Genomic DNA, 27,536 nt, shown 5'->3' with positions numbered 1-27,536 from the left:
TCAGCGCATGCGCCCCCCGCCCCGCGCATGCGTCCCCCCCGTTCCCCTTCCCCTCAGCGCCGGACCCCGCTTTTGTGGCGGCGGGCGGGCGGCGGCAGGGCCGGGGCCCGCCGGCCTCCTCCCGCGGCAGGAGCCGGAGCCATGGCGGCGCCGTAGCCCCGCCGCCCGCGGCCCTCCCCGCCCCGTAGCGGGCGCAGCGGATGCGCGGCCTCGCCTCGGGCCGCGGCGGGAGCGTAGCGGGGCCCGGGGGAGGCCGCTGCTCGCCGCCCTCCTCCTCCTCCTCCTCGTCGTCGTCGTCGTCCCGCTCCCCTCAGCCCCCCGGCGGCCATGGCCACCGAGCTGGAGCCGCCGGCGGCCGGCGCGGTGCAGGGCGCGGCGCCGCTGGAGGCGGAGGAGGACGAGGAGCACTGGCTGTACGGGGGTAGGTACCGCCGGGCTGCGGGCGGCTTCCCCGCTTCATCCCTTTATTTCGCCCCCCCGGAGCCTTACAGCTCCCTAAAGACCCGCCTGAAGCTCCTCGGGCGATGCTTCCCCGCGTTGGTGCCCGGGCCTGGGGTCCGTGCCTCACACGGGAGCCGTGCAGCCGGGCTTTGTTTCCTTCTGGCTGAAATTTATCCCGGGGAGAGCCTGGGGGTTTCGCCGCCCTGTCACTCCGTGACGCGTTTCGTGCCTCAGCTCAGCCTCCTTCCCTCCGCGCCGCTAACTTTGCTTCTCGTTATTGTTGTTGTTTCCGCAGACGACACCACTGGCAAGCAAGAAGATGGACCAATTTCGGGGTAAGTGCAGAGGCTGTTTGCTCATCGTAGCCCTGTGTGTTACACAGAAGGTCGCGTTGTGCTCAGCGTAGCGTGATGAGCGCCTCAGAGCAGAGCGGTTGCCAGAAGCAGCATCCCTTCCCCATCCCACGGGGTCATCCCCAGCTGCCAGCCTTGGCCCGGCGCAGCATTTACATGTCTGGAAGACAATCTGGGTTAGTCCACTGACTTAAGCTAAAACTAACTCTTTCTCCCCCTTTTTTCCCCAAAATTAGGTTTAAATCAGATCTATTTTCCAGTTTAACTCTCAGGAAAAAGAGGGTGGCTTGGGGGTGGGACTTTGTGCTGGCCTGGTGGTGTTAAAACTGTGGCATGTGCTTTAGCCTGGAAAAGCTAAAAGCTTTGAGTCTTAGGTTAAAATCTTGATGCGATCAAATCAATAAATTATTTGAGGTCTCTGAAGTACGTGGTTTGGGACCAAGCCATGAAAAAAAATGAAAGCTCTGGGGATAACTGAACAATCAGCATTGCTTTCTGTGTATGGAGCTATTTATTGCCTGCTTTTCTCAGCCATGACTCCCCTGTAGTTGTGGCAGTGTGTTCTGCACCAGCAGAGTTTTCTCTCATCAGAGATGCTCTGTTTGCTGTTCTTAAATACAAAGTGGTTTTCAGAGGAGTAGATGTCCACTGAGCTTCTGTGTGCTCAGTACCTTCACAAGTTCAGTGTCACGTTTACTGTCCTTTAAGGTCATTGTAAATCCCATATCTGGAATTTCTGAGATTGTTACAGGTGCTATCCCACTTCTGGAGTAAGAATCCTGTGCCTACGGAATATGACAAATTGTCCAAAAATAAATTTTAGGCAGATGCAGTAAATGTTTGCCAAAAACATCGAAATGAGCTTCGTGAGAAGGAACAACCCTAAGTTTAGAAATTTGCTGCTAGCTTGCTTGAAACTATTGTTCCTTGTCCCTTTCTTCTGCATATCATTTTATCTTAAAAAGAGGATTTACAATCTGTGTTTCCAGCAACCCCAAGCACTACATCTACAGTAACACTGCAAAACGTGCAAAAGCAAAGAACTGGTGGTCACACCAGCACGCTCTCCCTACCCTGTCACACAATGCAAATTTCCTAAACGAAGAGATGTGGGATGCTTTAAGAAAATAACTGTTTGCTGCGCTGCTAGCAGCTATCATTCACATCTCTACCCATGAGGCAGAAATTAGTGTAAGGCAGGACCCAGTACCCATGAACAGTCCCTAGCCTAAAAGATGCTCTGAATACCAGCAGGCTATGCAGGATGCTGTTATGGCAGCAGTGCACGGGGTTTGTGTTGGCATCCCAAGGAAATTAAACAGCTGTGGCATTTCTTTGCATGCAGCTGATGGCTGTGGTCCTGTCAGGTTGTTCATTCCTAGGAAGCAAACAGGTTAGGGAACAACTGTTACTTAGCAAATGTTTATTTGAACTCCGATTCATAAATTTTAATGCACACCCACAGATACTTCATGTGACTTGAAGCTGAAGGTAATACTTGTCACTCTTCCTTAATTCAGTCATCTTGGATTCTTAACAAAATTCTGGGGTTGAGGTCAATGTTACAAGTCGCTTGGATGTGGCAAACAAAATGCGAAAGTTTTTGGAACCATCTGTGAAATTTCCTGCAGTGGTACATCTTCTGGTCCTTGTGCAATAGCCTGTATCTTTGAAATACTCCTAGAAGCTGATTTTTCTCTTAGACATCTTTGCTAATTTTTATAACCGAACGTGTCTTCGACTGTCACCTCAGGAACATGGCAAAAATGGGACCTGTGTTTCCTTGGTCAGCTGCTGAACCTTCATCCACCGTCTTTGATCTTGGCTTGATTGTTGCAGTTCTCTGTGCATGGGGCTTTTGTGGTTTGGGAGCTTCAGTGATTGCTCACATTGTTCTTGTCTGTTGTTGTCGTCCTTTTTTATGGTCAATAACTGCTGTCTGAGTTGTGTTACTCTGATCTTTGGCTTACCTGTTTGGTGTCTCCTTTCCTGCAGCCTCTGAAATGGCTTTAATCTGACCAGTGTTTGGATTCTGTTAGGTGTGACATGTTTCTTATTGAAAATAACCTTGTGTATCTTTATTATCCAACATGGGCTTTAAAATTAATAGCAAAGTGTTCTTTTCCCCACAGAGCACTGGTGGCAGAACTGAGTTTCCTGGGCTTGGGCTATTGGAATAGGCTCATGAAAAGCCAGAATTAATTTGAAGTTCTGCTGGGTTTTACTGATGACATGAGAGAACGACCCCTCTTCGCATTCTGATTTTGTAGCATTCAGCATACTCTTTTCTAGCATGTGTATGCCGGTTTGACTTTCTTGCTTGGCAAATGCGGTAAACAATGTTAACGTTGGTACCAGCTCTTTAATCGGAGGCAAATCTGAAACTGGCTGTTGCATTAGGACAAACCTGTAAGGAAGGAGGAGGTTGGGTGCAAACTTGTCCATCGTTTCTTCAGTAATGAGTGGTTACAATGCAATGTAAGCAATTTGTTGGAAGGCTAAAACCATTTTCTCTCTAATTTCTACTGGGTAAACGTCCTTATTCCTTACTAGACGCATATAATTATTAGCAGCCTTAGGACAAGATGAGGTTTTGTTTGTGCTGTAGACACTTAGTTATGGTCTCACTCCTCTCAGTTGTGATTGTGCTGAACCAAAACTGGAAGGTATTACAGCTGCCACGTGTATTAGCTGTTGAGTTGTGTTGGGTTAGGCAGGCTTGCTGCCTGTCTGGCGTTCTTTGGAAGCACTAAACTTACTCTTCCCAACCAAAGCAAAGCCAAGCAAGAATGATTAATTTTTTGTCATGTTTTTAAGCTAACTGCCAGCAGAATAAACACACTACATGAATAAAGCCATTGTATGAAAGTCACTGGGACAAATGCATTAGAAATGTTTGTAGTTAAACCTCTAGATCAGGCTCGTGCACTTACTTTTCTATATCTGTTGCATTTACTAGACACGCAGAATCTTCTCATCCTTTGCAAGATGCTCCTCAGGAGAACCGGCCTGTCAGCAATGAAGACCGAGAGATGTCACAACATGTAAGTGTTCCACTGTGTCCTGGTTTCAGTTAGAACAGAATTAATTTTCTTCCTAGTAGCTGGTGGAATGCTGTGTTTTTGCTGGAATGCTGTTCTAACTGAAACCAGGACACACTGCAAACTGTAGACATACTTATTCTGCTTGTAAATACTCACGGGTGAAAAACCGTGTGTGTAAAGATTCTGGTGCTGCTGCCTGACATGTGGCAGTTGTACTGTTGGAGTGTCCTGACAGTAGATTCTCCCAGGTGACTACAGCAGCAGGCTTCTTGCATACAAGAAGCAATATTGCGCAGCAGTACTTGGTCTAAGCATTGCTTATGCCCCCTGAAGCTGCAAAGGAAGGCTTCTGATGCTGCAGTCTGAAAGGAAAAGCAGAGCATGGTGTTGGCTCCAGCCCAATATTTAATATGACTTTGGGGTGAGTAAAATAGAGAAAACACAGGCATAGAAGGCCCAAAGTCCTGGGATTGCTGGGGTTCTAGACTTCCTTACATTCTTCCTTAGACCTCGGCTCATTGCTGAACTTGTAGGAGGAGGCTTTTTCCTCCACTCCCTTCAGTCTTTTTGGTGGGTTCATTTTCTGCCACCGTGGTGTGTCGAGAGGGCTTGTGGAGAGTTCTGACAACCCTGTGTGCCACGGAAAAGGAGGGAGTGTTGAGAACACCTTTCTCATAACCATTTTGTAGTGATAAAGTGTTAATTCAGCTCATGAAGCTTACAAAACTGCACTGCTGGGTATCTGGAAGACTTGTGTTGCTCTTGTGCCCCAGAAGTAAGGGTGTTTTCTTGATTGCAGTGGGAGCTGCACTGGAGTCAAACCAGCAACTGCGGAGATCTTGTGTAAAGTTAAGGAACTCAATGTGCTGAATAAGCCAAGCAGAGCTCTTCAGCGGCTTCCTGCTGCAAAGGTTTTAGTGAGGGAATATTTGGTCCAAGGTTCTTAGGAGAAGGCTGGTGAATATATTTTGGTGACTTTGTTTGCAATTTTATGCTTTGACCGTGGACCGGTGAAGGAGGTGTGTCAGGACACTGCTAGCTGTTCTGAAGAAAGTAGGGGAAGGGAGCTGTGGGATGCGTTGCAGTTCTTTGAACTGAGGTTAAACTGGTGCCACCTAGAGAAATCTTAATTTGGTTCTCATCGAGGGTCACTTCTTCAAAGGACAGCAGTTTTTTCATGGCCACATGTCTATTTATTTTGAAGGTTGGTTACTTCCATGCTTTTTGTGTCCATCAGCAACTTTAAAAAGCCTTGGAGTGCAATAGGAAACGATGTCTTTATATCAGAATCATTCTTTATAACATCATCAGACGAGCATTGTAAGATTTGAATTAATGTCCAGGGAAGCTTCTCAGTTTCATACATTAATAAGTTCCTGTGTGTTTTTATTATTGCAAGGCCCTTCCGAGTGGTGAAGATGATGAAGAAGACAGTGATAGCGACAGTGATGATGATGACGTGAAGGTTACTATTGGCAATATTAAAACGGGAGCACCATCATACATGTATGTATTGCGATTATCATGACAATTTTTGATCCAAAGTAGGTCTAGTGCATTGATTGGGATTGATAGTAGGGATGAGAACTAATCTGTTTTATGGGAGACATGGGAATAATGGCCAGAATGCAGGACTGGGGTTAGAAGCTGACGGACAGTTCTGTCCTGGAATTGCTTGTTGGAAAATCAGCCCATAAAATCAGAATGATAACAGCAGACCTGTTGTTGGAAAACGAGCTAAGTAATTATTATTGCTTGATCAAGCAAAGTCAAAGTTGGAAAGTTACATTTAACTTATCATCTGTGAAAACTTCAAGAAGGAAAGTCTGTGTTGTTAAGACTTCGCAAAAGCTGTGAACTGACTGATTTCAGCTCTCTGGTTTTTCATGATTCAGAAATGGTGAGGCTGAATTTGCAAACCAGGAAATGCTGTCACTGACTTAAAATTATACCTAATTTGCACTCAATAAAAATAATAATACAGCATTTTTGCTTGCTGTTAGCAGCCTTCTTCTTAAAGAAATGACTTGCACATGCTTTGCAGCACGTTCTATTTTTTTATTTAATGGATAATTTCCTTCTCTTGTGGTAGAGGTGGTATGAGCCTGGTGGATTACCTGAATAGTAATGCTCCATCCATTCTGGCAGAAGTTCACTAGGTTTTTGCAGACAGCCTTTCTGAAATCTGATTCGTCTACCTTTCTTTCCTCATTCCGTGATAAAAGGTGCAGCTTCAATTTCCGTGTTGTTCTGTTCCATTTGAATAATTCTAGGCAAGTTCCTGAGCAGAAGGTTAACAACCATTCTGTGAAATACCTTTTCATTCCTGATAAAAAAAAACCTGCGTGTATTATGATGTTAGTCACTCGGCATGTTTCCTGGGTTTCAAGCGTTAGCATTAGGGAGAATCATGGTAAATCACGGAATCATGTAGGTTGGAAAAGACCTCTAAAATCATCAGGTCCAACTATTAACCTAGCACTGCCAAGTCAACCACTAGACCGTGTCCCTAAGCACTACGTCTACAGTCTTTTGAATACCTCCAGGGGTGGTGACTCAACCGTTTCCCTGTGCAGCCTGTTCCAATGCCTCACAACCCTTTCAGTGAAGAAATGTTTCCTAATATCCAACGTAAACGTCCCCTGGTGCAACTTGAGGCCATTTCCAAAGGTGTTCCAACTTAGTATTAAAAATCGCAGAGAGGCATGAATAAACCCAAGTGAACAAAGTATCTTCTGAAGGACGTGAGGACTTGAATGTATTTTCTGTGAGAACCTCTAAATAATTTGTTTGAATACCAATCTAGTGATTCTTTTCCATATAGGGGAACTCCTATGAATCTAAACTTAAAAACGGGTAGAGGCTATGGAGCATCAGCTTCAGGTATTGCTCATTTTTATCCTACACGTTTTTTCAGTGTTTCACTTCTCTGGCAGTGACATGTTCTCTGTTCAGAAGGATATGAAATTAGTGAATCTGATGTAAAGTAGGAATAATAAATAGCTTTCCCTAAAGCTAAGGATTCCTGGGGCAGCCTGGGTGTCCAAGGTGCAATGGATTGATTTGATTAGCGATCGGTGAACCAGCTGACTACAATTCTGTTTAAAGTGGAATAATCTACATTGATTACTACTTCTGTTGTCAAAAAACAGAATATTTCTAAGCTGTGTTGTTGCACTGAGGCCAAACGTGCTATGTTGCCTGAAGAAGAACTTTAACTTTATGGTCAACATACCATGCTGCCCGTAGCATAAGATATTAAAATAAAAAAACAGACTCTGGCCTTGAGTGTTACCTGGAACACTCCATGAATGGAATTTTCCTTACCATTCAGTTTAATTTGTACAGTATATTGGGACCTGGATTCTGTCCTTCCTCGTGTGTAAGACTGTCCTTCTGTGGGTTTCATAAACTTCCTTCCATTAATTTCTTTGTTCAAATGACACATCTGACTGAGGAGACGAGCACAAATTCCCCTTGGAGATTCTGAACCCACTGGGTTATTGCTGACTCCAGTGAATACATTGTCGTCTTAAGACTGGTCCTGAAAAAGTCTTTTGTTTTAAGAAAATGTGCATGTCTTGGGAGGGAAAAATAAATATTTTGCCTGGGGAGAAGAATAGTTTTTTCATTCATTCAGAGTAAATAGCATGCATGCTGTAATAATTTATTCCATTTGTCTGCTGTACCAGTCTGTGTTGAATTTGCCTCTCTGCTGTGCAACTGCAAGTGCAGTCAGTATACCCTGACTGTTTATTTTTAGAGTAACTAAAATATTTTTTATTAAAAACCTGATTGCAGTTACCTAAGTGTTGTAAAGCCAGCACTGAATTCAGAGTAGTGCTTTTTCTTAACTGGAGTAATTTGTTCAGCAAATTAGTGGATTAAAGGCATTGCATTAAAGGTAGTAACAGTTTCTCTCTCTCCAAAGCCAAGTTGCAGCCCAAAGGTATTGATTTAGATGCCGCAGGGAATATAAATGGATTGCCTGTTATAGAAGTGGATTTAGATTCATTTGAAGACAAACCATGGAGGAAACCAGGTGGGGCCTCACAGTTCTTGTGGTAAATATTTTCTGCAGTTTTAGTTGTCTTTGTAATTGTACGTGTAATTCCTGTTCATTTATTGCTGCCAAGGAAGGGGGAAGCCTGAAGAACTTACTTTGCTCAGCCTCTGATGCCTGTCTAGACAACTGGTGACATTTACTGATAGATCAGGCCATGCTTTTACCTACAATTGGGTTACATTTACTCTATTAATTTCCATTCCTAAAGGGAACAATTATTTTTTTTATTGCTCAATTTCATTAATTCACTAGTTGCAGAAAACGTTGTGCTGATACCAATGCAATAGAGTTTGTTGGCCTTAAACTGGGGTGAAGATTTGGCTGTTGGTTATATGTGGTCACCTCTTCGCATGCAGCAGCTTGCTTATTCTGTCATACCATGGCCAAGCTCACAGCCGCCCCCGTGCAACCTTCTGACTTGGGCCCTGGGGAAAGTACCCCAAGAAGAGGGCAGTGGTGGGAATCGCCACGCAGCCACAGATAATGGGAAGCAGGCTTTTGCTATTGAATTTTCCTGCTCCAGACCATACTCCAGACCATCTTCTCCTTCTATTCCAGAAGGAGAAGAAAACACTTTCTACTCTGACAAGGCTAGGATTTTTCTTTCAGAAAAGCAGCAGTGCCTAATTCTTTACCCCCAGGTGTATGACTGTTAGCAAGCAGTCACCACTTCTCATGTCTACAGCATTATCTAGGCAGCATACAGTCCGGTCTCTTTCATACACGATCTCTTTTGTCTTCCTCATTTGTGTTAGGGAGATTTCTCCTCTTGTATGACAGCTGTAAGATACTACAAATAATCTCTTGTATCAAATTCAGAAGAAAAAAAAATAAAGAGATCTGAATTTTTGCTATGCTAATCTAATAAAATGTTTAACAAAATGTTAGCCAAAGCATAAAATCCACTCGCCTCTGCTCAGAAATAATCCTTTTCCCCACCAGCCCCTCTACATTATTTGTCTTTCAGAAATGCAACTATGGTTAGTAAGTAGTACTTTTATAAAGTTGTCTGTGGCATGTTTTTGGTATTTCTTGCCGACCTGAATGAAGGGCATCAGAGCATAGCAGTGCAATTACCTACGTTGATGTGTCACGGTATCAAACCAGCAGTAAGCGCTCTGTGATGAATAGTAGCTAGTACAGACATAATAGAAAACGTAGCCTTTCTTCTGCAGGGGATATCCCATTGATTGTGATGTGAGAAAGAGGGGGCTAGGAAGAAAAGAAGTTAGAAGGAAAACAAGGAAGTGAAGTTCAGAGATAAAGCATGGAAATGGTTGTGATCATGCTGACATCCCTGGACCAAAACGGAGCCAGCTAGCCTTAAAACAGTATTGAAGTGTGAATAGAGGGACGATGTCTGCAGAGGTGTGGCCCGTAAGTTTATTTTAGATGGCAAGTAAGTAGCTTGTTACTCAACAGCCTTTCAGGTTTATATCCTTTACACTGAATTGTTCAGCAGGTTGGGATCTGTACGTGAGGGAGAGGAAGAAACACGGCGTGAAAAAACTGATAGAGGGCTGAAATAAAGGCTGATAAAATAGATATGTAAATGTCACGCTGCTGAGTCTGTGGTGGTGAAATTTGCATGTTTGGGTGGCACTCCAGGAAGAGTGGCCTACTGAGAAGATAAACTTAAACCTCACTGGATAGATCCAACCTTTGCTTGCCCAGAGTGTTTTGCTTAGCCATCCTGGATTGGCTGCTTGTTTTAAAATCAGTCTGGCTAGGAGTTTTGCAAGGAGGATGTGTGAAGGACACTCCAACAGGGCTAGGAGGTGCTGCATAACGCTTCCTGCTGTGAGGGCTGCCTTACAGTCGCGGCTGTGTTTGTCCCTCTACATCTACCTTTTCCTGGCACGCAGTTTGTGGCCACGTCTCTTGCTCAGAAGTGTTGATGCTGAAATGGTACATTTTACAGGAGACTGAGTATCAAAGTAAGATAACAATCTTGGAAGGCCATAGTTAGGATTGTGACTGAACTGTAATTACATGTGTAGTATGAGCTCTATGGATAATAATAATAATAATAAAACTTTAGTCCCGTTTCATCAAATGGCTGAGCCCCACAGTCTGCTCAGATCACCAAGGGCAGTGCTGGTCAGGAGCAAAACGTGCTGGCTGAGCCTCACCAAGAAAAGGTTCTGCGGCACCATCCCATGTTCATGGGGATAGCTGGAATTGTTGTTCCTGTGCTCTCCTAAGACTCAGCTCATTTAGAAATTGCAGGAAACCAGTCTGAAAAAATCCAGTTGATGAATAACTGGTCATAAGCATCTTTTAATAGCCCGCATACATGCTGTATTCTATGTCCCAAATAGTCCCACTGCTGTTTTGGCTGTAGTACCCCTCGCGCCCCAAGATGCAGCAGTCTCAGCTGTGGCACAGCAGCTTTCTGACAGAATGAAATGAAGGGTAAGCTGTAGTCTGTAAATAAAGATGTGTTTTCTTAATTTTGTTTGAGATGTTAAAGGACAATTTGGGAATGTGAGCCTGCCAGAATCCCAATATTAACCTCTGCTGCCTTTGTCAGGGGCCGATCTCTCTGATTACTTTAATTACGGATTCAATGAAGAAACATGGAAAGCTTATTGTGAGAAGCAGCGACGGCTTCAGCTTGGGCTGGATCCTGCTCCTCCCATCAGCACTGAAAATAAGATTACGGTAGGTGATTGATGTATTTATTCCTGCACATGGCTACCATAAAACTGGGCTTGAGTTTTTATAATCACAGAGGTGAGAGTATAACAACACAAGGCAGCTTAACACTGAACTGTTCACCATTTCTTTCAGCAATGAGAAATACAAAAATATATCTTTAAAGATTAGTTTTCTCTGCTAAAAATCTTTCCTCTGTGGAACAAACAGCTCCAGCAGCCTGGCAGGTTTGAACCACCAGAGCAGCAGATCCGGAGTGAATTCCTGCTTGACTTTGAAGCCACCCAGTCATAGGGGTGTCTGGCTGGGAGATGCTGTGGATAGGAGAGTAGAATTGTTGGAACTATGATTTCAAGGTTGGTCTGAGCGAAGCTGGGTATCCATGGCTGTTTTGCTATTGACTGTTGCAGTTGTACAGATTGTTGCAGTTCTGCATTTCATGTTTGGTGGCTGCCTGGGACACCAGCCTTTGCAGAAGGCCAGGAGTTGTTAATCTGAACTTGAACCAGTGAGCTGAGCAAGTATTAGTATTTTCAGTTCTGACTTGAGGACTACAAGAAACAGAACATGAGATTACTAAACTTCTGGACTTGTAATGGGAAAAAGAAGACAAAAGGTTGTCACAGCCAACTAGCTTACAGAAATGTCTGCCTCTCTGACTGTAGAATAGGTTTCTTGTTTGCAAGAGCCCTGTAGTTGTTTCTCGGTGGAGATCTTCAGTGAGACTTCACCTCTGATGCTCTGTTGGGTTGAAAGTAAAGGTATTAACCTGTGTGTTATTTCTTTCCTTCCTTAGGTCCAGCAAGGAAGAACAGGAAATGCTGAAAAAGAAGTGGAAAACAATATCATCAAAACAGAATTCAAAACAGACTTCTTGGCTCTGGTGGGAGGACGCATGAAAGCTGGGCCTCCTCCTAATAGGTAAGAGATGATGCAGACATAAAGCCTGGGTGCACTGTGTTCTTCACAGAGTTGCTCCTCCCACCTACGAGTAAAGATACCCATGTTATCCCCACTTTGGCGTTATATGGGGAGGGACGCCTGTATTCCAGCTGAAGAGGCACATCTCTGGGATAGAAAAAAAACAAGGCAAATCCATCAGCTTTCCATCAAGGGCATACCTTGCTTGCTGCTTGTGCTTAGTTGGCTTATTCTTACTCCCACGATGTTAATCTTTGCCTTTAAGTGGAAGTGAATTTACATGTTTGGCAGCTGATGAGAGGAGCTATTGGTTTCTGAACCTGTGCACTGCACTGCTAGATGCGTGCTAATTTGTCTCTTCCTATAATGAGAAGATCCACAAGGCTGGACAAAACAAAATAATTGAGTCATTTTGATTGGCAGCCTCTGCAGGGAAAATCACTTCGACCTTGTGAGGTGGTGGGGTTTTTTTGTTTGTTTTTTTTTGTTTTGTTTTTTTTAATCAAAAACTTCAGAAAAACAACCAGGAAGTTGTTTTTATGTGAAACCAGGAAGGCAATGGTTTTGAGGTCTCTGTTTCTGTTGTTTTATTCACGTTATGTCTTTTGCAAACTTATCTTGCAGAAATCAGTCTTGCATCCCAGCTTTTTCCAAATAAAGCTTTGCCTGAGAGACAACCAACTAAATGCTTTGAGTATAAGCTTCAAAGCTTTACTTACTCTGTTTGCATATAAGCACTTAGCTAGCATTTCTGTTGCTGTTCATAGTGTCATCAAATTGGCCAGGTTTTTTTCCAGTTGTTGTGCATCTCTCCTAGACTTTCAAAAATCCACACCGCTGTAAAGAAGCTGATGCTATTCGAACTATACAGCATTTTTGTCCATTTCAACTAGCAGAAAGTACTGACACAAGGTTAGTAGAGCCTTTGGTCTTGTAATGTCTTTGAGCCTAAAAAGATGCATCTGCTTTGTACCAGGAAGCTGGGTGGGACAATTGATGTGATCGGTGGCCAGGCAGGCACAATTAGGAGAGTAGAAGGAAGACGTCGTGATAAGCATGCCTCTGAGGAAAACCCAATTCAGGTAAATGTTTTGAGCTGTCTTGACAAATTTCTGATTTTTACCGCACTTTTGGTGAACCCTTAGCAAATGTCTGTGTATTCCTGGCCTCCCCGTCACTGTTTCCATCTAGAAAGCAGTAGGTAGTGTGTCCCTGTTACTATAGTATACCCCTATTGCGTGTATTGCTTCATTCTGCGGGTTGATTTAACTTCTTTGTTAAAAGCTTTACCTTGCTAGGGGCTAGGGTTTGTCCTTTCAAGCACTAGCCTTCCCCCTCGGTAAGGGCCGAGTTCCCTTTCTCATCCTCAGGGTGCGTAGCTGGGAGGCTCTTTTGTGGATTATCCCCTTCCGCTCTGCTGCCCCACCGCTGTTGGGTTGGAATTTCCAGTTCTGCAGTGGAGAACTACATGGGGCTTGCATTTCTTTGTACTTTGAAGTAACATTCAGAGTAAGCATCATGAGACACAGCCCACACTTCAGATGTGGGGTGGGCCAGTGTTACTGGATCTTAAAAGAAATAAAAGCCTGGGGCTTCAGACTGGATCCAATCTTGTATGTCCAGTGTTTGTCCATCATGGTCTGGTAGGCTTCTTTAGCAAGAACTTGTCTCTTACCCACCTTTCTCCTACTAACCATCCCTAATTCATTATCTCTCAGAACCTTTCCTCTGTCTAGACAGAATTCCTGTTCCTGTTTTTACATGTGTTTTTACGGTCAGATTACTTTTAGTGGTCAGTGCTCCAACTTCTACCAACAGTGGCCCAATAAAGAGTTTGTTAAAAGAAAGTTTGCTAGGAAATGGTTGTTGTTGCTCTCACCTACAAGTATTGATACCTGCATGTCCAAGTCATTCTGGTATCTCTGCATATCGATCATTCCTTCAACCGTAGCTCATGTGTCACCTACTTTTGTCAGAGATGTGAATCCATGTTTCCTCTCACCTACATGGACACAATCTTGAGCAGAATGTGTTCTCTTGTTGCCCTTGTGAAAGACAAACTGGATTTACAAAAAGAACAAAAAGATGACCAATAGGGAGCACTACAATGTCACTGTGAAAGCTGCCTGCTCTTAAGTTAAAGCCTGTGCAGGGCTGAAGTCCATTTGAGGATTAATTCAGCCACTCAACAGGGGAACAAAAGGTGTTTGTAACACTGAAATGTTCAACCATCTTGCAGTTATGTCATGTGCGCAGCTTGAATCTAGTCTTGTTGCTGTTCTGCTTAAGATACTTTTTGAAGCATATTTCTTGCTTTGATCAACCTTCCTTCCTCCCCAGAGGGTGTTACCCCTGGGTCTAGCATAGCCTGACCTTGTTAGGTATCACGATGCCTGTTTTGCTGAAAAGCTCCCTTTATGCCAGCACAGTGAGGCCCTAGCTGTGGGAGCAAAGGGATTAAAATGCTGTCTTCTCTTTCCTCTGCCTTCCAAGGTTCTAGGAGATCATGGAAGCAAGCCACAGCCCCCACAGCAGCCCCAGCAGCCATCGCAGCCCCAGCAGCCCCCGCAGCAGCAGCCATTTGCACCACCAGCAGGCCCACCGCCGCCCCCACTCGCCGGGCCACCTCCACCACACTTCCTCCATCCTCCTCCACCAGTTACTTCTGTTCCACCTCCACTGCATCCCCCAGGTACGTGTTCACGCAGCAGTTTGCAGCAGTCTGAGGCCGCAGGTTTGCAAGGCCTTACCAATAACCAGATGGGCTTGTGTTAAACTAAGAGCTTGAGGAGACACTGAAGGTAAGTCCTGTGCCCCTGCAGTTACAGTCTGAATGCTAAAACCTGTAGAGATAGCTGACGTAACATTTCTATGCTTTTTTTTTTTTCTTATTTTCTTGTCTTGAGCACCAAGTTATAGAACAGTTTCACTGCCTCTTTTTTCTGTACACGTTAATAACTCAGATTTGCTTCTGGGTTAGGTGGTGCATCAGAGATGAAGCAAAGACCACAGTCTGTGCTTTCTCTGGTCCTGTAGGCAGCAGCCAGTCTATTGAGAAGTCACCAGGAGCACATCCCACAGTAACTTCTACATTCTGCACTGCCTCTGCATGCAGAAAATACGGAATACGACGTAACAGTTAAAGCTTTTAATCTGAGGCTTGGTAGTGCAGTAGGTGCTTGTGGACTTCAGTGGCTTCTCCTACTGCCTTTCATTAGAATGATTGTTGAAATCAGGAGGTGGATAAATTGCTTACTTGTTCTTTTGGTTGTTCACTGGTGTGTGATTTCACCATGTAGTGATGATTGACATATAAGAAATGGGTTTTATTTTTTTTTAAAATGGCAAAAAGACAAGCACACAAAAAGAAGCAAAAAGACCTGCAGAGTGTTCTCGTCCCTGCTCCTGTGTTTGTTCTGAAGGTCAAATCAGTTGTTTGTGTGCTGACATTTAGAAAAAGGAACTCTCCAGTGTATGAAGGCAGCAGCGTTTAAAACTATAACATGAAGGTAAACAGATTGTCATTTGGGAAAATGACAGTTTGTAACCCAGTTACTGCTTAATTGCACCAATTTTTTGGCCGGTCTGTTTGGTCAAATGTGTGAAACTTGTTCAAAAGTGCTTTCAGCTTTAGCATGAGATACACAGGTGACAGGCGTTTCCTGATGTACTCACTGGCTTTGCTTGCTTGTTTATTTCCACAGGTCTGCCACCACCCGGTCCTATTCCAGGTAGGTGTTAACTTGCTCCAGTAACAGCTGTGATTCTGCATGCACAGATGGCCCTAGCTGAGCAGTTGGATTAAGTAACGTGAAATAGGATGACACCAAGACCCATTTTAGAGCACAATTAATCTAAGGCCAATAAATTCCAATGCAGTACTGAACTCCAGCTGCTTATCTTGTCTTCTGGACGAAAATAAAATAATAATCTGTAGGGTTTCTTAATCCTTTTTTTTTTTTTTTTTTTTTTTTTAACTCAAGACCAATCCAGAAAGTGACACGGAGAACTTTGGGTGGCAAAGACCACCTAATTAGATTTGAAGTAGTTTAGTTCTTGTTATGGCATCTTGCACAGCAAAAGTCTGTGATAAATTGATGCTTTGTATAGGAATTTGGAGTGTGAAGCTGAGCAGAATGGAAGAATTGCCATTTCTGTCAGAAGCCTTTGCTCCCTGGTGTGCAGTAGAGCTGATGAATGCTAATAGAGAAATGCAACAACCAGTCTCATACATAAATTGGGAACCCTGCTAATTCAAGGCTACCACAAAACTGAGATTCCTCTGATTATAACTACTGTTTTTCTCCTAGAAGTTTTGCCTAGTCCAGGGTAAAAAAAAAAAGTAGCAACTTGTGTATCAAACTATTTGTACCAGTAGTTCTGACCAGGTGCCAGACAGCTGGGAGTCCCATGCTGGTGGCCACCACAGGCCACTGCTTCTGTGTTATACTGTACACTTAATTCATTTACTTGCAAGAGGTCTGCACCCAAAGCATTTTTGGACATAATGTTCTTGTCCTTACTGTGTGTCAGACACGTTGGACTCGTTGCACAGCTTCTGTGTTCGTGTTTTTGTGTCCGTGCTCTGCCCAGGGCATCCCAAGTAGAGATCTGGAAAACCTGTAGCAGCTGGGCTATTGCTCAGGCTGAGAAAACTTCTGTTAAAAACGTCACTCTTCATGCTCCTCCCAATGTACAATAGTATTTCTGAGCTGGTTCTCCTCGTAGTACTTAAAGGAACCTGCCTATGGTAAATTTGGATTTAGAAAGCTTTATTGCAGTGAAACTGGATGCAAATCCTGGCCTTGATTCTAGACACTGCAACATCCACTTGCTAGTCAAGTGCATTTAGATTGAAGTTGTCTGGGAGGAGAAAGACAGAAGAAATGACTAGGCTGCTGCAAAGAACTGACAATTCAGGTAACTGGGTTGGAAAGGGAGAAGAGAGAGAGTACCTGCTAATTATTATAATGATGGTGATCCACCACCATTACAGCCAGCTGTTATAACAGTAGCACTTTGAAGTACTTGTGCTTGGTGAGCAAGTGTGATTGAAATGCTTTAGGCATTGTATTTTACTGGAAGATCTTTCTTTAAAAAAGAAAAAAAACAAGTATCTAAGGGCAAGATGAGTCCTTCGGTGTGTTTGCAGCATCCATACCCACTAGATGAATTCGAGACTTCAGGCTGCTTCTGCTGGCAGTGAGACCCTCTTCTAGAGAGGGGTTCTCCTCACCCATTTTAGGGGCTTACAGAAAAAGGTGACGAATTGTCCCAAAGTTTCATCAGGTGTGCTGGCTCTGTTGACTTGAAAAGGAGCCTGGGGCTGCTCGCTTTAACTAAAGGGCTGCAGTTAGTCAGATGACTCCTATCTTTTACATCGGTACAGTGTGCTCTTTTGTTGTTGTTGTTTAATGGTAAACAGGAATTTTTATGCAAAATCAGGCCTATGGGTGGGTTAGCCTACTTCTGTTGGCATTGGTAACTGCCCATGAAAATCATGGTTGCTCCCAGTTATGGACAGAAGTTGAAGAAGTTCCCTTAGGAGCACTCAGCATGTCCTTCTGACTTTCAAGTCAGTCTGAAGGATAGGAGTCTGGCTTCGGAGGCTTATGTCACTTCTGCAAGTGACCTCTGTAGACTTGTGCTTAACTCTCCTTTCTGAAGAAACTATCTAATGAGTCTGAATTTAAAATCCTCATGTGTTTGAAACTGGGCCAGTTTTTAAGTGTCAGACCTTTTAGCCAACAATCTCTGCCTTGTTGGTGCTGTCGTCTTATGACTTTTAAGTATGTATGTTCTTAGGAATTTGGCTTTCTTTAAAATCAAAAATGGGTGATTTCTGTGTTATTTTGTCTTTTACAACATTTCATTCATTTTAATCAATTGAGCAATAAAATTTTGCTGTCGTTGCAACATGTCTGCATCCCCCAAAAACACATTTTTCTGTTTCCAACAGGACTGTAGGGGTTGATTTTATGCCTTAATTAATCTTATGTTTATGATGAATAAGCCAAAATAGAAGGTAGGTTTTTGTCTGTGTTTCTTTTGGTAGCCCTACAGAATGAGCACAGCTGCAGAGTTTTAATTTTGGTAGGAGATATGACCCTGAAGGAAAAATCCTACAAAGCCCAGTTTGAAATGTTTGAAGTTTAAAAAAAAAAAAAAAAAAAAACAGTGCTTTAACTGCATTTAAGTGTAAACAGCAGTGTAGTTTTGTTCCCTGAAGTAAAGCTGTGAGGGCTCTCTGTGATGACTTACGTTTCTGTGCTGTGTCCAGGGCTGTTCCCGCCTCCTCTGGCGCCACCACCAGCTCTCCTCATTCCGACGCTGGATGGGTAAGACCACACCTGGGGTGAGCCGTTGGTACAGCACCTCCATAGTGAGCAGCGATGAGGGATAGATCTAAACTCCCTGCTGGTAATCCTTAGCCTAGTCTTGGGCTGGGGTAGGAAATGAGAGCAGAGACTGTGGGGAACCTCTGTGCAAGGTGCTGATGGATTCTGCTAGCTTGCCCTGATTTGTCATGGTAAGGAAAAGGGAAGGAGTCAGTAAAATGTAGGGTGGCGCAGAGGAGTTGGTAACGTGCTATGTTTGCCCAGATGTCTTCTGTAAAAGAGTCTCCAGGTACTTTGTTGGCCCTGGTTATTCCCTGGTTATTCCTTCTGTGCCTGATGACAGAAGGGAGGGGTGAAGCAGCACAAGCAGTTGACTTAAAACAGTTTCAGAAGCTGTGACAAAGCACTGTGCCTGTATGTGTTGCTGAGAATTTACAATGCAAAGTGAAACAGTTTCACTGAGCCATGGGCTTCCCATGAGGATGTTCCACAGGGCTTCACAAAAAACGGGGTGAGCTTGCAGCACAGGCATACCTGCGGGCTGTTTAGCCAAGGGGTTGCTGATGGGAGTAACTTGCATCGCTTTCTCTCTCTCCAAAGGCAGCCAGCCAGCTACAACAACAGGCAGCCTCCTCCATTTGGCTACAACTCTGCAGGTGAGCACACAAGACAATGAAGAGTCACGCTGCTTCTCTCTCTGTTCACTGGTGTTTGGTAGTTGAGGCTTTACCTAGTCTCGTGGGCATCGTGCTTTTGTTGATTGGAGAACTGCCTGTGCCCCAAACTGTCCCAGTCCCTAGAAAGTCTCAGAGAGTCTGCCTACACCATGAAGTGTTCAGAAAGCTGAGTGGTCGCCTTATTGCAGCCATGATGAATGCAATTTGTTAGTTGAATGCAAAGCGTAAGCTCGCTGCTTTCAGTGCAGGTCCCCAGCATCAGAGCAGCTTCCCCACGTGCCTCAGCACCATTTTCTTGTACTTGTTTGCACACATTCTTGCTCACGCTTACTCATGTTCTCTGCCTTTTCCCCCAGCCCTCGGGGACAAGCAGAGCCATCAGCTTTACATCTCCTCCCTGAGCTTTTGAATGCCTTCCTCCTCCACTTTATCTTCTTCCTTGCCTACAGGCACACGCAGGCACCCTGCCTACACACACTCGCAAGCATCTGTCTCCTTTTGTTTTGTAAGGCAGAGGCAGTGCCAGGCTTTGAACACGTTTCCTTCCCTGTCACAGCGCTGCCAGCAGTGCCCAGCCCTGCCAGCAATGCCCGTGTCCTCTCCCATTTTTCCTGCCCTGTCTCCTCCGTGGGAGGTTTGAAGAGTGGGCAGTGCGAGGGCTTCCTGAGAAACAGCGGCCTCGAGTGTGTCACGGGCTCGGCTTTTTGTCAGCCAGTGCTGCTTTGGGCTGTCACCTCCCTGGAGCAGCCGAGCAGGCCAGCGTGTGGATGGGGACGTGCTGGTGGCTCTGGGCTCGTCAGGTGACATCCTTCATCCATAGCTGCTGTCCCCAGCCTTGGCCCTAGATAGCTGCTGAGAAGCAGGACCTTGGAAGGGTGGCCAGGAGCCTCGGGCCAACTGAACTCAGCTGCTCGCCCGCAGGAGAGGGATGCCCAGCACCTTTGTCCTCCAAGCCAGGGTGTCTGGGAGGGGCGGCCTGGGGTTTTTCTTGGTGGAAACCCCATAGCATGCCCTATACAGCAGGGCCTACAGAGAGCAAGAGATGGGGACACACAGGCCCTGAGGTCATGCGCTGTGTGAGGGACGGGAGGTTTTACAGCAACATCTATAAATACCTGGTCTTGCTTCCTCAGGCTTTCACGCGTTCTTAGCAAATTGGTGAAGGTAAAAAAGGAGACGTGAGAGCTGGAGGGAGCTGGGCTGTTGCTGTCTCCAAGAAGGGGGCATTGCTTGGGTTCGGCTCTACACCCAGGGGGCCTCTGCGGAGAGGGAGGCATGGGGAGGGCGCTGTTAATGCTTCAGGCAAACAAGGATTCTGCTCTCTCGCTGCAGATTCAGGTTTCATCAGCTACCCGCCCATCTCCACGTCCCACACGCCCTGGGTGACGACGGTGGACAAAGGCACAAGCAGCTCCAGCAGCAGCCACTGGGAGTACTCCGGCTCCAGGCGCGAGAGAGAGAGGGAACGCGAGCGGGAGAGGGAACGGGAGAGAGACAGAGACCGCACGCCGACCACTAGTGAATACAACAAGTGAGTGCTGGCTTTCAGCAACCCTCTGCTCACAGCAGCCCCGTGGGGAGCTCTGGCCTTGCACTGCAGCACAAGGTGGTGTTTGGTCAAGGAGTGGGACTGTATGCTCAGTTTTCTGAGTCGTCTGGCAAGGAGATGCTTCGGATCAATAACTGGAGGCCAGAACTAGGAGCTGGTGTCACTGTCTGATCTCCTGTCGGTTGTTGTTGTTGTTTAACCCAGCAGAACCAGTTGTGCTCGCTCTCCCTCCTGTAATGTGAGTGCAGTGAATGAAATAGCCCCTCTGTTTACTTGGTATTTCACAGCTTGGTGTGAAACATTGGCCATAGAAGCTGCTGCTTCTTGTCTCCTAACTATAACTGTCAGATCAAAGGGGAAAGCAGCCATGCTTTGCTCAGCTCTCCTGTGGAGGCTTTCAGGGCAAGGAGTGCCGTTCACCAGGAGTCAGCCACAAAACATAAATCCTTCAGGAGACCAGGCGCTTCTGAGCAGAGCGCAGGAGACAGCCTTCTTGCTGGGATCCCAGGCGGCAGCAGCGCTGCGAGCGCTTGGGAGCGGAGGCTTTCAGCCTCCTGGTGTTGATCTAGAGAGCTAATGTGAAGGCTGGACTGCGACGACACTTCCTAAACCCCTCACTTTGTGTGCTCTGCCCCGGGCTGTTCGTGGTAGCTCTGTCACAAGCAGCGTCGGTGCTTTGCAGGCTCGGGGCTCAGAAATGCCAATAGTCATTCAAAACACGATCAGAATGTGCATTCCTGGCAAAAGGGCGCTGCCTGCTCAGGGAACTCCCAGGCCCCTGGGGTGAGCAAGCAGGGCAACGTTTTCCTAACGTTTTCCTTTCTTTTAAGCTGGTGGGCACTGTGGGAGGAAGCGGGGAGGAACAGAGCTGAAGACAAACTTAGGGCAGTTGGAGGAGCTCAGACTCCTACACTTCCTGAGTGGGTTCCTGCTGCAGCCAAGCCCTGCGATCAGCACTCCTGAGCACATTGTTAGCATTGCTGGCTGCTTTCGAGCACGCTGACCTCCGAGATCACGCCTGCCAAGCAGGGCAAATAGCTGTGCTCAGTAGAGTCATTTGGATTCTCAGATGATTGTAGTGGACATTTATTTGTCTGGCTTGTTTCCACGAGTCTGAGAATGATGCTTCAGACTTCCTTTCCCTCGGAGTCTGAATATTATTTCGCAGAGTGGGACCTGTTAACAATTCAGATTTCAGCTTTCAAAATTTGAATAGGGAAAAGGGGCAGTGAATTGTAGGGGGAAAGGGAGCGTGGGATGTATCTGAATTTGGGCTGCATCATGCCCACCAGTGATTGAATGAGGTGCCTTGAGCAGAAAGGTGTAGGCAGAAAGACCGTGTCGGTGACGTTCACAATTGCAGTATGTGCAATTTGAGCTTTTAAACTCATGGGGGGGACAAAAAAATAGTCTCCTAACATGTAATTCCTTTGTGTGAGTTAGACTATCCAGAACAATAGTGCTGTGAGGTAAAATCCAGCACCAGGGGAGGCAGAATGATAAGAGGAACATGTTCCTGTTGGTTTTGAATGAGGTAGCTGGCTGCCTTGGACATATTCCAGCAGGATTGCTAGGGCAAAATCCCCAAGATGTTGGCCGCATGCCTGCTGCTGAGGTACTCCCTTGGCAAATCCAGAGAGCACACTTTGTAAACTGTCAGCCTTCAGAGGCTAGAAGAAATGCACACCATGCGGGTATTTGGGCGTATGGGCTGTGTAACAGGCAACCAGAGCACACTGAGCCACGTTGCTTTACCAGGGCTGGAAATCGGGGCTGGATTTAGCTTGGGATCGATAAGCAGCAGAGGGTTAGCACTGCAGCTTTGTTCAGGAGCATCACAAACACCTCTGCCTGTTGATAGACTAAGAAGTGACAGATGCTGTCGGGGAGGGTTCTGCTTGTTCCCCTGCCTCACTTCTCCTTCTTCTCCCAAAGTGATGACGAACGATACCGCTACTACAGCCGGGAGCGCAGCTACGACTTCGAGCGCGACTATCGCCGGAGTCGAGATCGCAGCCGGGAGCGGGAGGATCGGCACCGGGAGCGCAGGCACAGGGACAAAGAGGAGAGCAGCAAGCATAAGTCTTCGAGGCGGTAAGAGCCACCTCGGGAGAACCGGGCCGTTAACGGGAGCACACATGGGCTGCAGACAAGCAGCTTGATGTGCTTGGAGTGAATGGGGCCCTGGGTTGGCCTGGCTTCCTGCGACCTGCTAAAGCCCTGAGACGTGGTGCCCAGGCAGAGGAACTGCTCTCGGGCGTGTACCTGAGCAGAAAGCAGAGCTGCCCAGCGTAGGGAGAGGATCTCTTGGTGTTTCCAGTAAGGCAGCTGGCAGGATGTCAAATCACTGCCAACAAAAATGCAGCAGTGTGTCACAAAGGAGAAGTTAGTCTGTGCTAGACATCACATCAACTGCTTCGTTCTTCCCAGTGTTAAGAATGTGTATACAAAGTGAAGTGCAAAACGCCAGCAGAAGCATCAGATTTTGGTATCACATGTTCTTTTGCTGAAGAGAAGAGATCTGGGCTCCAGTCTGAGGCGATGCTCTGTTGCTATGTCAGTTTATGTCCTGGTAGCGACTTGAGCAGGCTTGCTCATTTTTTTTGGTGCTTCAACTTTCTTCTTCTAGAAGAAATTTACGTCAGCTCTGTAAGTAATTACCTTTTTTCAAAATTAATATCAGAAAAACTGCTACACGGTGACTGGAGGCAAAAGGCTGTTCTCATCCTTAAGGAGATGCATAGGTTTTCAAGAAGAGACAGATTGCTAAAAAGTTGGAAACAGCGATGGAAAGAAAGGCCAGGAGTATAATTAAAATTAAACAGAAAACAAATGGAAGCTGAGCTGATACCAGCCGAACAGGGCAATAGCTTTAGGGGTTATTTCTCAGCTTCCTGTACTCAGAATTAAAATCTGGTGTTATCTGACTGCATAAGCAGAATGGAATTCACCAAAGTGGTGTCAGAATCTGAGAGTTTGATTTGCAGAACTGGGCTGCTGCACTAAATTGGAAATGAGGTGACTTTTCCTTTGCTTCTTAAACCCGTGCAGACGCTTTCTGTCTCGTTCAAAGTGGTAGGATGAGAAGTGTTTTTTTGCCAAAGCAAATGGAGGAATACTTTTTGCTTAAGCCCACTCCTAGTGCATGTCAGAGTCCCTGTTTGAGACACTCCAAGGTGATTTGAGTCTGTTTAAGATGTTTGCAGGTGGATGGAAGGGTTTCAGTCTAGTTTCCAGCTTACTGCAGATTGAAGAGTCTGAAGGAAACCACTGACGCTTGTTTACATATTAAAGGACAGTCACATTGTTCGAGCATAAACCACTGCCACATTGCTCTCCGGGAGGTGGCTGCAGATGTGTTGGAGAAGGGGCAACAGCCTCTTGTTTTTTTAATGACTGTAAAACCACTTATTGAACAAGTCAGAAAATCACTTGCAGCCAGAAGCTTTTCAGCTAGAGCTTCAGTGGTTCAGCCAGTTAGGTGTCTCTGCTACTGACCTGGTATCCCAGCTGCAGTAAGGATGTGTCTCTGCACTTGGCTCTGTCCCCACTCATGGAGCTGTGTCCATACTCTATGACGGTCTGTCTTCCTGGGACGAATTTAATTTGCTTTTTCTTGTACTCTGTCCTCTGTTTTAATTCTGCAACCTTCACACCAACTCTGGAGAGCTCACTTGGTTTTCAACCTCTGAGCAGAAATAGTTGCATGCTTGCTAAACAGCAGCAATCTCCTCCCTTGAGGGACCAAGAACCAGAGCAGGAGCTTCCACCTGTCCAGTTCCAGGGGTCTCCCACAGGTCTGTGCACGTGTGGGTTGTGTCGGGCATGCTGTGCCTACGGAGCACCTGGCCATGGTCACTGGGCTGAGGCTCACAGGCACGTGTGGCCGAGTCAGAGTAGCTTCTGGCTGGGATTTCTCCCAGAAATCCTGTGTAAATGTCTGTAGTCACAGTCTGCTGTAGTTACCAGCAGACAGTGCTGGTTGAGGAGTTTTAAAGTGTCACGGTAGTGAAGTGCAAGGTCATTTATGAGTAAGCAGAAGTGGAAGCAGGATCTGCCCCCCCATTAGGATATCCACGTGTCTCCAGCCACACTGATCCACTTCTTGCTTCTGGTCCAGGGATTTCCCCCGGACACTCAGAGTGAAAGCTTCCAAACACCTCTCAGGTCTAGGAGTCTTCCTTCTCGGAGCAGCGTCAGTGCTTTATAGTGAAGCTTGTGATGTGGCCAGGTTATTAGAGCTCCCTTAGGATTGGGAAGGGCACCGAGATGTTTTTTATGTTAAATAAATAAATAAACACTACCCAGAAATGATACTGACAGCAGTCTGTCCAGTGCGCTGCCTGCCTGCATCGTGTGCTGATGCAGCATGTGGTGGAAAGCAGCCACCCCAAGCACTTTGCATTCCCTGCCCTCGGTTCAGCTGCACGCGGTATCAGATCGCCCCAGAGAAACCAGAAAGCCTTTCCCTGGCACCGTGGTGCCCTCAGCCTTTCTGATGCTGATGTTTCTTCTAGATCAAAGCCCTCTGTCCGTGTCCGTGCTGTGGAGTCGGTGTGCTCGGGTCTGTTCTGCGGCGGAGCAGTGCTGATGCAGGCTCTGACAGCTCTTTCCTCTCCCCTTTCCTCCCCACCACAGCAAGCAACATGAGAGCGAGGAGGGGGAGAGTCACCGGCGTCACAAGCACAAAAAGAACAAGCGTAGCAAGGAGGAGAAGGAGGCCAGCGAAGACGGTGCCCAGGAGGGAGAGGAGCAGGATGCCAAGGAGTAACAGCCCTCGGGAGGGATTTGCTCCTTTTGAACCAGCGTGGCATTGGTGATTTTTGTTCTGGTTTTTTTTTTGGTTCCTTTTTTTTTTTTTCCAAGGGAAGAGAGGCTGACTCTGGGTGAGCAGTGAAGCATGTCACAGTGGTTTGAGAGTTGAAGCTGCATGTGCAGTTAAACTTAAACTTATATTGTTTTTTTTTTTTAATTTTTTTGTGTTTTTTTGATACAAGACAAAATACAGCAGTACTAGTATATAAAGCACTGAGCTACTCTACTCATAAACATCCTTAGGGAGAACTTTGTTGTATCAGATCCTATGGTTTCTGATGGAAGATGGCTTCAGCTGAAACTAACGCATTTAGGTAATAGGTTGTTGTTTTTTGTTTTGTTTTTGTTTCTTTTGTGACCATCATTCCTTTTTTTTTTTTGAAAAAATAGGACAGTAACTGCAACTTGAAATTTATTGTCCAAAGAAAAGCGTGAGTTAGATCCTGAGAGCCAGCTTAGAGCCTGGTTCCTAGTAGTGAAAAGTCTCATCCCCAAATACATTTCTTTAGAGTTTCAAAAATATCTTCTCATTTCTCCATGGCCAGGTGGGCAGCATGTGAGAAAACTGCTTTTACTGGTGGGTCACGAGATCTTGCTTTGGTCTGATGGCTTTGAGAAGCTGTTAGGTGTGTTTACACCGGCTACATAAAGACTGAACCTAGGGTGGTTTTTTTTGTTTTAATCTGTTACAAATGTAGTTCTGCCATGTGTTACACTCCTAAGTGGAAAATCAATGGAGGACCCATAGTAAGAGCACGAGTTTCTCTTTAATTAGTTCTGACTAACTTTTTTGTTTGTTTGTTTTGTTTTGTTTTTTTTTTCCCAACTAAGGGTTGAGCTGAATAACCTAGCACACTAGAGAACGTGAAGTTCCATCTAGCATTTTGCCCTGATGGGGTTGGCTTATTTCTATTTGGATGTCACCAACACTCCTGTGCAATGCATTCCTTCCCCCATAGATCTCTGAATAAATTCAGTCAAATTCCGGAGTTTGCTTGGACTTAGTATTGGTTGAGCAGGGTGGAAGCAGGTATTTCTGGGTGGGAAGAACAAAGTAATTTTGAGGGGTTTTGGCATGTCTAGTACTTAAACAGAATGCTGCAGACTACAGAATACTGTTTTTGTGAGTCCACAACTGTCCCGTTTTAAGTATCTTCCACTATTTTGACTTGATATTTCAAACTGTCTTAAATCCTCGCCCTAAAATAACGTGGTTCTGAAACTTTACATATTTTTTGTATTGTAACTTTGCAAGTCTGAGTATCACGTGAAGCTTAAAATTGTAGAGACTCGAGGTGGTACAGCACTATGATAACAGTTAATGTGCTATGACGGTGCGTTTGGTGGGTCATTAACCCCAAAACCTATGGGGAGAAGAATAAAGTGTGGGGTTGTTTTTTTTTGTTTGTTTTGTTTATTTTTAATGTAGGTTTTTTTTTAATATGCTTTGAGGTCCTGGGAAATGCACGTGCGGTGGGGAGGTGTGTGCAGTGAACCAGAATTAAAGGGCAGAGCCCACAAACAGGCTTCAAAGCGTTCAGCCCTCCGCAGCCAGGTCAGCACTCTGGCAGAGCACCGTGAGTTAGGAATTGCAGCGGCTCCAGGCACTGCAGGAGGTTTGCTGAGAGCTGGGGGAGCTGCAGGAATCCCAGCTCGTGGCCTCAAACAGGTGGCGTGAGGGGACGCATCCTGCCATGCCCCTCCTCTGGCCAGGGCCAGGGGCTGCGTTGTGGCCACCCCATGGCTCTCAGGAGCTCAGGATGGGGCATGTGGAGGAGAAATCAAAATGAAAGTGGTGGAAGGATTCAGAATGTTTGGTGCATGCAGTCTGGCAACACACTGGTGTCTCGCATCACTCGTGTGTCAGTGCTGGCTCAGGCCACAGTTCCACCTGTGTTTTGGGCTGGTTGAGTCAGTTTCTGCCTTGCCCCCTGTCCCGTGCCAGCACCATGTGGTGATACAGAAGCAGGATTTGGCTGAAAGTCGTGCCGGGAGCACACGGCTGTGGTTCAGCAGGGTCCTTTCCTTGGTTCAGTTTGCAGCTGCATGAACACTTGTGCTGGCCCAGCGCAGAGCAGTGATGGGAATAAGTGACAGGGAGCACGAGCCAGCCCTGCTGCTGCCACCCCAGCACTGTGCTGCTGAGCGTGCCCCCACCCCTTTGCACTGCTGGGGACTGTCAGGAGGGAGAGGGGCCAGGAATCTTTCCCTTGCTTCCGTGTATTCTGTAATTATGACATTTGATTTTTTTTTTCCAGAACACGATCTCTGAGATCGCTAGGGCAGCTAGCAGCAAAAGAAGTGCCAGGCAGTGACCCCCAGCCCAGTCTGAGCTGGTTTTTTGCCTGTCTTGAGTCAGGGGAAAATGCTTGTCAGTAGAATTTGATGCTAAGGTAAGTGTAGGGTTTGGCCCCCCAGCCACTTGCGGTCTGTGTGGTGCCTCTCCAGGGGTGGATAGAGCCACCCTGCATCCAGTCCCCTTCTCTCTTGGGGTGTGTGTGGAGGGGACAGAAGCTACTCATCCCCTAAATAAGCATAATTAATAAAGTCACCACATCCAGCCTGCAGCCCTCTGCATGAGAGAGGGGACAGGATCTCGACTGAAGAGTCACTGCTTCAAGTTCCTTCCATCTGTTTGGGAATGGTTTTCCAGAACTAGACAAAAGCCTTTCAC

The 27,536-nt window shown here is 45.9% G+C and overlaps 1 protein-coding gene across 1 annotated transcript; it reads left to right on the top strand.

The window, feature by feature from the left end:
* The first annotated feature begins 34 nt into the window (after positions 1-34).
* On the top strand, positions 35-26,262 carry LOC101795560 (uncharacterized). The gene is made up of 16 exons (XM_027465519.3): positions 35-421; positions 737-776; positions 3,754-3,838; positions 5,238-5,344; positions 6,663-6,721; positions 7,770-7,880; positions 10,438-10,568; positions 11,359-11,483; positions 12,460-12,565; positions 13,977-14,175; positions 15,188-15,214; positions 17,764-17,821; positions 18,422-18,477; positions 19,831-20,029; positions 21,983-22,141; positions 24,686-26,262. The coding sequence occupies exons 1-16, from the start codon at positions 328-330 to the stop codon at positions 24,816-24,818; spliced, it is 1,689 nt and encodes a 562-aa protein (XP_027321320.1). The 5' UTR covers positions 35-327; the 3' UTR covers positions 24,819-26,262.
* The last annotated feature ends 1,274 nt before the right edge of the window (positions 26,263-27,536 follow it).

The sequence above is a fragment of the Anas platyrhynchos genome, chromosome 10, assembly GCF_047663525.1.
Source record: "Anas platyrhynchos isolate ZD024472 breed Pekin duck chromosome 10, IASCAAS_PekinDuck_T2T, whole genome shotgun sequence".
Taxonomy (NCBI): Eukaryota; Metazoa; Chordata; class Aves; order Anseriformes; family Anatidae; genus Anas; species Anas platyrhynchos.
The sequence above is the reverse complement of the archived record's forward strand: the minus strand, read 5'-3'. Positions and strand labels throughout refer to the sequence as shown.